The sequence below is a fragment of the Mytilus galloprovincialis genome, chromosome 1, assembly GCF_965363235.1.
Source record: "Mytilus galloprovincialis chromosome 1, xbMytGall1.hap1.1, whole genome shotgun sequence".
Lineage (NCBI taxonomy): Eukaryota > Metazoa > Mollusca > Bivalvia > Mytilida > Mytilidae > Mytilus > Mytilus galloprovincialis.
The window spans coordinates 44,483,777-44,494,408 of NC_134838.1; the positions used below are offsets into that span (position 1 = coordinate 44,483,777).

Below are 10,632 nucleotides of genomic sequence, written 5' to 3' on the forward strand. Positions count from 1 at the left end.
ACACATACACCACGGTCCCGACATGTCAACACGTAAAATAATTCCAACGAGAAATACTAGAAACGCATGAATATCACCAAATTAAAGGCGACTGACTTGTCACAGAAACATATTGAATGTTTATATCTCAAATGTTTGCGAACGCCAAACTTTCCTTATACTCAATACTTTCTACGTATCTGAATTTTGTTAATCCCAACAGATTTTCCGGAAGGAAGTTTGGTATAGCCAATGAAATAATACGTGCAAATGCTATATACCCTTTATTTCGTAAGGAACACAAACTGAAATATTTAAAGACACTATTTTTAGGCACTTACATCAAATTGAGAATCATCTGAATTCACTTTTTTCTTGACGAGTGACCTGATTCCTGAAATATCAACAATTTTAACCGTGCAATTAATTAGCATTAATTATTTTGACATTTATGTAATTTGTAACAAAGTTGTAAAATATGTGCATCTTGTAAATGCTTATGCTTATTTTGCCTAATGTGTTATTGATCAAATTCATAAATTTAATCTGAATAATTTTTAATAATCAAATGTCAAAAAGTTAAAACCTTTTTGACGAAACATATAAATTATCATTTAAGGAAAAAGTAATCGAGTTTTTATGATACAATGCTTAGATGAATGGACGTGCAATGGATTATTAGCAGCCATGTGATGTCAAGATCAATATACTGCCGCCTTACATGTGAAAGGTTGTGCTCGGTTCCATCCTTATCGTCTTTTTCTGCTTTAGGTTTTTGCTTATTCTCCAAACTTTTTATCATCTGTTTTATCTGTGAGAGATTTGATTCTTTAATCTCTGGTTCGTCTTCAATTTTTATATCGAGTTTAGCTACTACCGGTTTGTCATTTTCTTCCTTGTCGTTTGGTGTATTGATCTCTTTGTAATCACTGGTATTTGATTTCGTTCTTATAGTTTCAGTATTCAAATTTGTCGCAACACTTGCGCTCTGTGTTTTAGGCATATCTATGGTTTTACACAGTTTTTGGGATTTCCTCAAAGTGTTGGTTTCATACTCAATGGCTTTCTGAAAGATTTTGGACCGTGGGTCATCTACTTTTACATAATCATGAGGATATTTTCCTTCTTTGTTTTGAATTTTATACCGAATTTGCCTCTTTTGTAGAATATCAGCCAACTTCTGAGTTGATTTGCTTAACTTGTGTTTGGCAATTAAGTGGTACAATGTATCACCATTTTCATCTCGTCGTTCAGGGTTCAAATATCTATATCGTATAGAATTTTTGTCATACAATTCCATACACTTCTTGAAAATTGATAAATCATCTGAAAGAAATATTAAAGTAATGTGTATACATATACATTATTACATTAATAATTATAATTCATAATAGTCCGGCGGCTTTGTAAAAAATTGTGCACATCCTGTTACAAGCATGAAATTTGGCATAGACCTTCCTCAACTATTACTCTTTTATTTCAGATAGGGAGGCATTTGAAAAAAAATGTCTCACTTCCGGTAAAATCCAAAATGGCGGACATTATACTTAAATCAGCCCAATATCGAAGGCTAGCGTGTAAAAATGTCCTATTATCATGCTACTATCATAATATTTGGTACAGACCTTTGTGTTTTACTACTTTTGAATAAATTAAATAGATTAGATGTCTTCAGAAACCCCACTTCCGGTTAAAATCCAATATGGCGGACATTGTACTTAAATAAGCTTATTTTTTAGGGAGGGTAATTGAAATGTGTTTTAACGTATTGCTACTATAATTACATTGTGTATGAACCTTTCTTTGGTGCTTCTGATGGAGACAATGTATAAGACATATGTCTTAAAAACCCTTACTTCCGGAAGTATCCAAAATGGCGGACAGAGAAATATCAATTTTTTATTCAAATTTTCAACTTTCTTCAAAATGTAAAGAAAATGATTTTATTTTGTGCTGGTCATTAAACTTTTGGCTTTAAGTTATCCCCAAAACCACTTATTCTAGCATGTTGTAAATGCTAAGATATAAAGTTGACACTTCCGGTAAAAATATGACGTAAATTTTAAAGATGAGTCCTCAATCTATTTCTTCGATGTAGAGTTTTGGATAGATTGATTTAAACAAAATAAAATCACTATAGTACTAAAAAATATTTAAAACTACTTCTATTTGGCCAAGAATACATGCTTATTCACAATCACCACCACATGCACACAAGGCAGTGCACGGGAGACCCGATTTTACACATTAAAAATAACCGCGGCATCCTTTCTTACATCCATAATGTACAAGCTTCTGAAAAAATGATGAGGTCTCAGAAAGTTTTTTTTTAAAGGGACCCTCTTTGTCCCTTCGCAATCCATTAGTGACAAGACTACGTAGCATAAGAGTCAATCCAAAGCTCGTCTCACTAAACACCTGCATTAGTATATTACACGTTTTACATGCTTGAAAAGACTAGAACAAGTCGTGGGAATAGCCTCACTTAAAATGAGATTTCCCTTTTGTGCAAAAATTGACTTTCTTGGTTCGTTAATCATGTTAGATCTGATAAGTTTGTACAGTACAACCCCGGTGATTTAGGCTGATCAATCATCATTCTTTATGTTAAAGTCACATCTTCAAATACCATTAATGTCTCCCACGCAGTCTTTTTTTTCCTTTTCAAGCAAAGAGAGAACAGTATCACAACCCGTCATAAGGTATTGGTCAGAAATAAAAGTGTGTGATCACTCATTGCCTAGTGCATTTGAAAGGCCATTGATAGATATTAATCCAAAGATTTTTGCCTCCCCAAATACAATCAATAGTTCGTCTGCCCCTTTGTTACGGAATAGCGAAATACTGGTAGTTTTAAAGCTGCTAAAAGAAGCAAGGGCAACATTTAGGGGAAAGGGAATACACAGACGAACCCAGGATTAAAAACATCCTCAAAGATGGGAAAGTTTTCTGAGAGATGACGACAGTAAGAAAGAACTTTTAAGTTTTCATTCACAGGAGCTTGCTCAATACAATTTTGAGTACAAGGTAGTTGAAGCAACACATGCTCAGGATGTTTAGTGTTATCCACCACTTGATGATGTTTCAAGTTTAGTACCATGTTTACACGAAGAGACTGACACTAGAATCAAGATAGATGTGTCTGATGCAGTGAAACATAGACTTAACTGAGTCATGACTCAAACAGTCGATACTGATGTCATTGCTGTTTCGCTATTCCGTGACATAGGGCAGACAAACTTTGGTTTGCATTTAGAAGGGGAAAAGTATAAGATATATATCAATCAATGACCTTTCAAATGCACTAGGCATTAAAAGATAACACGTTCGCTGGAAAAGGAACTGCGTTGGTGACATTAATGGAGTTTGAAGATGTGACTATAGCATTTAGAATGATGATTGACCAGTCAACATCACCATATGGATTTGATGTTTAATGTCATTGAAAACGATACGTGGTTTTGTTGGAAGATAAAAAAAAAAAAGAAACAGATTAGGTTAACAAGGCAAGAAAATATGTGTTTTTGCAGAATTTTTTAAGATGTGAGAAACAATACCACAGTCTTTGTAAATGTTGGAAATCAGCTCTCCGATTGTGAATTGCGGCCTACTGAGTATGATGATTGGGTATTATGTCCTTACCTAAATAAAATACCTTGAAACTGAAATACGAGTGGATGAAGTCTTGGATGCGTATGGTAGTTATAGCAACAAATGGTCAGGATATTCTATCTTATCCACCACGTAATGTATTTCAAGTTCAGCACCAAGTTCACATTTAGAGGCAGACACTAAAATCATGGTGCATGTGTCTGATGCAGTGAAACACGCACTTAAACGAGTCATGATTCGAACAGTCGTTAATGATGATGTTGTCAATACTGTTTCGCTATTCCGTGACATAGGGGTAGACGTTGTGTTTGGGAGGGCAAAAGACTTTGGATTAATATCTATCAATGGCCTTTCAAATGCACTAGGCAATGAGTGATCTGGGTGATCTGAAACACTTATTGTCATCCATGTCTTTACCTGTTGTGATATGGTTCTCTCTTTCCTTGAAAGGGGGGAAAAGACTATGTGGGAGACATTGATTGCATTTAAAGATGTGACTTTAACAAAAAGAATGATAATTAATCAGACTAAATCACCGGGGTTTTACTGTAAGATCGCACAAACTTAGCAGATGGGTATAACATGGTTAACGAAGCAAGAAAATAACTATTTGCGCAACAGGGACGGCTTTTCGAGACTATTCCCTCAACTTGGTCTAGTCTTTTCCAGCATGTAAATAATGCAATATACTTAGGCAGGTGTTTAGGGAGACGAGCTTGGGATTGGCTCTTATGCTACCCACTCCAGGCGGGGACAAAGAGGATAACTTTTGAAAAACTCTTTTTGAGGCCTCATCATTTTGTCAAAAGCTTATACATTGTGGATGTAAGAAAGGATTCCGCGGTCATTTTTAGTGTAGAAAATCAGGTATCCCGTGCACTGCGATGTGTGCATGTCATGGTGACTGTGAATAAACATGTATTCTTGGCCAAATAGTAATAATTTTAAATAATTTTTAGTACTATAGTGATTTTATTTTGTTTTAATCAATCTATCCAAAACTCTAAATCGAAGAGATTGAGGACTCATCTTTGAAATTTACGTCATATTTTTAACCGGAAGTGTCAACTTTATATCCAAATATTTACAACATGCTAGAATAAGTGGTTTTGAGGATAACTTTAAGCCAAAAGTTTAATGACCAGCACAAAATAAAATCATTTCTTTACATATTGAAAAAAATGAAAATTTGAATAAAAAATTGATATTTCTCTGTCCGCCATTTTGGATAAACCCGGAAGAAAGGGTTTTTAAGACATATGTCTTATGCATTGTATCCATCAGAAACACCAAAGAAAGGTTCATACACAATGTAATGATAGTAGCAATACGTTAAAACACATTTCAGTTACCCTCCCTAAAAAATAAGCTTATTTAAGTACAATGTCAGCCATATTGGATTTTAACCGAAAGTGGGGTTTCTGAAGACATCTAATCTATTTAATTTATCCAAAAGTAGTAAAAAACAAAGGTCTGTACCAAATATTATGATATTAGCATGATAATAACACATTTTTACACGCTAGCCTTCGATATTGGGCTGATTTAAGTATGACGTCCGCCATTTTGGATTTTACCGGAAGTGAGACAATTTTTTCAAACGCCTCCCTATCTGAAATAAAAGAGTAATAGTTGAGGAAGGTCTATGCCAAATTTCATGCTTGTAACAGGATGTGCACAATTCGTCTAAAATATGCTTGTAGCCGCCGGACTATAACGGTTGGTCCCGTAAATATAAATAACATTTTAATAATTCAGCGCTTTTCTGAATTTTACCAACACCAGCAACCTTTACCAAAAAAAATAAGAATACTATACATATACAACATTATTTATACGCTATATAATCAAAAGAACACAAACAGAACCAAATTTATTCAAGTTCAACGTTGTACTTTAGTCAATTTCTGTCAAGTTATCAACTCATTTCCGAACTAAAATGCATATACTTTATAACTATAAGTTTTCTAGCGATGACATAGTCATAATGTTCAGAATATATTGAAGCTTCACTTTTTGGGTCTCAAAGACAACACATTAGCTCCCCTTTTGACAAAAGTAGAGCGTACGCTAGTAAGGTTTTGATTATTTTTGATAATCATAAATAAAATGAATCAATAAATCACACCAGAATACTCAAAAAAGTAGTGCAAACAGGTTTAAATAGTTTGAATGATATGAGGATCTATAATAGCATTTTTTTAATTAAAAGTATTGGATTAAAGTTTTCCTAGCAAGCAAAGATATAATTTACGAGTTGATCATTTCTCAATTTAGCTTTTCTGTGAACATACATGAAATTCCTTTCAATGTTTGTTTTACCCATTTGAACAGCTGCAAACAAATTGCGTATAAAATATGGTACATGTCTCTATCGCAGTAATGCAGTTTGATATCATACTGTGGATTTATTGATTTTCGTGGGTACCAATTTTCGTGTATTACTGAAAACTTGTCTTTCGTGTATATGTGATTTCGTGGTTCTGCCAAGTCGTCTGCATATAACCTAATTGAAAGCTGTATTTCGTTGAACATTTAAATTCATGATTGTTTTGTACCCACGAAATCTACAAAAATTGGCATCCAACGAATAATAATGAATACACAGTAGTTCTTTTGGGGAATTATTTCATTCATTTATTGTAGTCACCTGTGGAGCAGTATCTGCTAACTTATCTTTAGGGAACAATTTAGACCACCAGCTTGTTTTAATTGGGTTTATTTTGCACAGTCTTTTTTGTTTTCTATGTTTTGTTTTGTATACTATAGCTTGTCTTTTTGTTTTTGTTTTTTGTCCATGGCATTGTCAGTTTATTTTTCATTTAGGAGTTTGTATATTCCTCCTAAATCTTTCTCCTCTCTTTTTGGAAGAAAACTAATTGTGGATTGTAAGAGTATTTAGACTTCTAATTATGCTTAATGAAGAAAAAGACTTTTGTCAATAAAAAAATTATGAAAAAAAACGTAAAAAAAAAAAATATAGATCGCTAACCTCTTTTTAATTTTTTTTTTATGTTAAATGTATTTTACTATACAATACCATGATCAATCTGTACAGCTATATCTAAGGCTGCATGGATCGGTGTATCGCCAGAGTATATGCTTAAATGTCGAGGGTCGCATTCATTAATGCAGACTAAAGTTTCTATTAACTGATAGTGCTTCCTTTCAGTAAAAATTTTAATACAATTTCTGCCTCCTAAGAAAGATAATCAACGTCAAAACTTATATATGTATGCAATCAAATGTAGTGACTGATATATTAAAATTTGTTGTCTTGTTCAAATTAGTTTTTTAAATGCATTGTGTAATTTGTATCTATTGTATGTGTCGTGTTCGTACGAGGCTGCACACTCTAAGAATTATCTACTATAGGCTTATAACTAGGAACAAACAAAGAAACATAACATAGGATAAGTGAAACGGTTAAAACTCACATAGCTCATGTTGACTAGTTTGACGATATAAAACTCGCTACTCTAGGATTCCCCTTTTTACTTTTAGTTGTATGTTTTTAATTGGCTAATGTGATATGACTTTTGGCATAAAATGAAAACAACACAATATTAATAGCATGCATACGAAATGCTTTTCTGGATTTACCTTCACCAGGAAGGCTCAAAGCCGGATATTTGAAAGCCACAATTGAACACGGACCAAAACAGTTAAAGAGCTATATAACCATAATTACTCTAAGGTCAACTTTGTCTGCGGGAGTTGCAACCTAAGTTTTTTTTTAATTTAAAACATTATCAACGGAGGATTTAACAGATTTGTTATGAATCATATCAGTACCGAAAAACTGACTACTGAGCTGATGATAACTACGACTGTTGACAAAAAAATTAAAAAATTGATATTTATTGAAAATGTTTCTCCACACTCAGGGCACAAAGAAATGATGACATATCTGGAAGAAGATACAGGAACTACATTTATTAGTTTTTTGTGCACAGCATCTTATTTTAGTAATAATTCCAAGATGCTTTTTTTATTGAACTCGTGTTGCCTTTTTCGAAGTTTAGTTCTTGGTTTATCCAGTATATTGTTGTGAATATCACTAAGACCTAAATTAACAATTATCAATTCAAAATAAATGGGATATTGTCATTCTGTATCATGCAATAGATAATGTGAATAGACAAATTCAATCATGCATTTGAGAAGATACAAGGACCGTGCACAATTGCTGTTGCTCACTAAAGTAAATCCTTAACATAAATATAGTTTCTATATTTCGGGAAATGCACAATCAACCAATAAATCAAAGACCTGACTTATGTCGTTCAAAATTAAATATTACTGATTGTGACATTGTTTTCAAAGGCGTATTTAGAACAAATCTTTAATAGTGGTAATTACCGTCTGCTACTGTTCCGCCATTATGAAAGAACCAGTCAATGATTTCTATAGCTTTTCGTGAAAAATTATTCTCTGTAAGATGATATAATACTATATCCAGTGGAATGCCAGCTGCAAACCCAGAATACTGGTTTTCTCCGTGAACTTTTGAATGTATCACGGCAAGTTTACAAACCGGTAACCATTTCTGTTGATGTTTTAAATCGTCAATGATCCGATTGAATAGTTTTTGTGATATTCGGCATAATTCTGGTGGAATATCTGAAATATTGATATTCATATCATAGTTTTTTGTTCTTTTTTTTTTACACATGAAACTAATAGATTTATATATTCTGTATCTGTATTATATTCTTTTCTCAATTTTATTGGATATCGTATATAAGTTCTTTCCAGGAAATCATTTGCATTTTTTGTTTGTTTAAGGTCTCTTTTAGCAAAGTATTTGTAATAGATTAGATATCTTTATCCCAACCCCAAAATACAAACTTTGAATATTGTCGTAGAAAATCTGATTTTAAAAGCCACTACTATGCATTGACAAATGGTTAAAATACATTATTATAAAATAATAAGCTTTGAAATCACATCTTGACTCTGATAACAACAACAACAACAACACTACTTTATCTTAAGAGGGTTACACAATTAGTTATAAAACTAATCTTCCCTTAGGCCAGCTTCATAAAAAAATCATAAACAAAAACAAAAGACTCATTGACAAGTGAATAACTCAAACATATGCTATCGGTTTTAATGTACACGTTAATTGATCTATACCAATGTTTAGAACAGAACATTGCAACCAGTCAACCTGTCTTGAGCAGCTGCTACTTAATCTTTTCGTAAACTTCGTAATTTTGATACACTAAAAAACTGAAACCATAGAATTGAAATAGAGCATGTAAACTGAGGAGATGAATATGTTTGAAAGTATGTGCCTAATCCAATGAATACCAAGTTCTATCATTTCGACTTACCAATCACTTCTGATTCTGCAAGAAAATCGGTTATAAGTTTGATTGAGTTTTCGGTAATTTCTTTGTGGATTGGGCCCTTGTGTTTTAATTTGATTAGTCTTGAAAGTTCCACCAAAGACGTGGTTGAATCCTCTAGTATAGCCTTTTGAAATTTGATAAACTTGTCTCGACACCCATGACATTTATCCTCCAGCAAATGTGTTTGGTTATGTTCTCTTTCTAAATTCGTTTTGTCGACGACTTTCTCTTTTTTCTTTGCTCCTAGTTGATTAGTTTGTTTTTCTCTTGGTGTACTTTCCAAAATTCTCATATTTGATTCGTCTTTCTCCTTTGTTACATCACCTTTCATACTAATCTGTTGTTTTACTTGAACACTTCTCTCTTTTCTGCATGGTAATACTGTAACTATAATTACTGTAAATGATTTTCGACTTTTAACTACATTTAAGAAGATTTAATGATGTGCAAAAGTTATAAAGCGGGAGGTTTGGCATGCCATTAAACCATGTTCAATCCATCATCATTTCTTAAGATGTCCTGTACCAAGTCAGGAATATGGTAGTTGGTATCAAATAGTTCGATTTAATGTGTGTTGGTGTTTGTTTTTGTTGCACTTTGGTGTTCCTGTTGTTCCTTTGTTTTCCTCTCATTGTTGATGTGATTCCCTTGATTTTAGTGCGCAAGCCCGATTTTTTTCCGTCAATCGATTTATGACTTTTGAACACCGGTATACTGCTGTTGCCCTTATATATTTATAAACGAACATATTTTTTTTTAATACTGCGCTTTCGGTAATTTTCACGCACTATTTAATGTCCTTGACTTGCTTGTAAAACATGAAGTGAGCAAAGCTTAGGTGAAAAATAGTGTGCATAAATTTACTTGAACTTCAATCTTTGTCCGTTTATTTTTGCTTCGACATTTTTTGTTTTAATAACTAATACTTTGCAAGTATGTTAAAGACTATCTGCTGTTTTTATGCTAAGATTAATACCTGTCAAAAATGCCTTTCCACGTTTTCATAATCAATATTTTAAAACATGTATATTTCATTCTCATTTTCACTTTCAATATCAAAGTAAAAGAGGAACGAAAGAAACCAGATAGACAGTCAAACTCATAAATTGAAAATAAACTGACAGCTAACTGTGTTTTTTACTTGCGTCCTTATATTATCTTAAAAATGCTGTATATTTTATTACCTGGTGGGTTGTATTTTTGAAGAAGCTGTATAGATCTCTTTTCATCTTCAAGCAGCAACTCGAAGGCAATTTTCTTGTCATTGTTTTTTAAAAGAGGATTGATTCCGGCTCCAAGAAGCATTTTTATAACATCAACCTTACAGTTGTAATACCTAGTTTTTTGTTTAGTAGCCAAATGAAGCGCTGTGTTACCAGAACTGTCGCAAAGAAATATAGAAAGTTTTTTTCTTTTGATTTCATGACAAATGAATCTTAGAACACTGATATCTCCTAAAAAGAAAAAAAATCTCAATTTAATATCTAGGCATTGTGGTCTTTGGTAAACTTTAGTTTCCAGTTGCATATGCTTTTGCTGTGTTGATTAATACACTAACATGATATTATGTCAATGTGAAAAATAAGTTACAAATGAACTAGTGTTGAAGACTTCAATGTTTTTTAGTGATAAAGAAAGGGGACAATGCAAACATCATACGTCAAAGAAAGCCCGACAGGAC

The 10,632-nt window shown here is 32.9% G+C and overlaps 1 protein-coding gene across 1 annotated transcript; it reads right to left on the reverse strand.

Annotated features, from left to right (window-relative positions):
* Nucleotides 1-482: 482 nt before the first annotated feature.
* LOC143061050 (uncharacterized) lies at nt 483-10,390 on the reverse strand. The gene is made up of 6 exons (XM_076233670.1): nt 10,136-10,390; nt 8,934-9,338; nt 7,954-8,214; nt 6,632-6,790; nt 701-1,305; nt 483-491 (listed from the first exon to the last, which is right to left on the reverse strand). Exons 1-6 carry the CDS (start codon nt 10,254-10,256, stop codon nt 483-485), a joined length of 1,560 nt encoding a protein of 519 aa, XP_076089785.1. The 5' UTR covers nt 10,257-10,390.
* Nucleotides 10,391-10,632: the final 242 nt, after the last annotated feature.

Excerpts from the sequence above, each read along its gene's own strand:
- LOC143061050 (XM_076233670.1), bottom strand. The coding sequence starts at position 10,256 with ATGCTTCTTGGAGCCGGAATCAATCCTCTTTTAAAAAACAATGACAAG. Across the intron at positions 9,339-10,135 it reads TCAAAAATACAACCCACCAG|TTACAGTATTACCATGCAGA; the intron begins GTAATAAAATAT and ends CAGTAATTATAG. Across the intron at positions 1,306-6,631 it reads AGCTGTACAGATTGATCATG|ATGATTTATCAATTTTCAAG; the intron begins GTATTGTATAGT and ends TATTTCTTTCAG.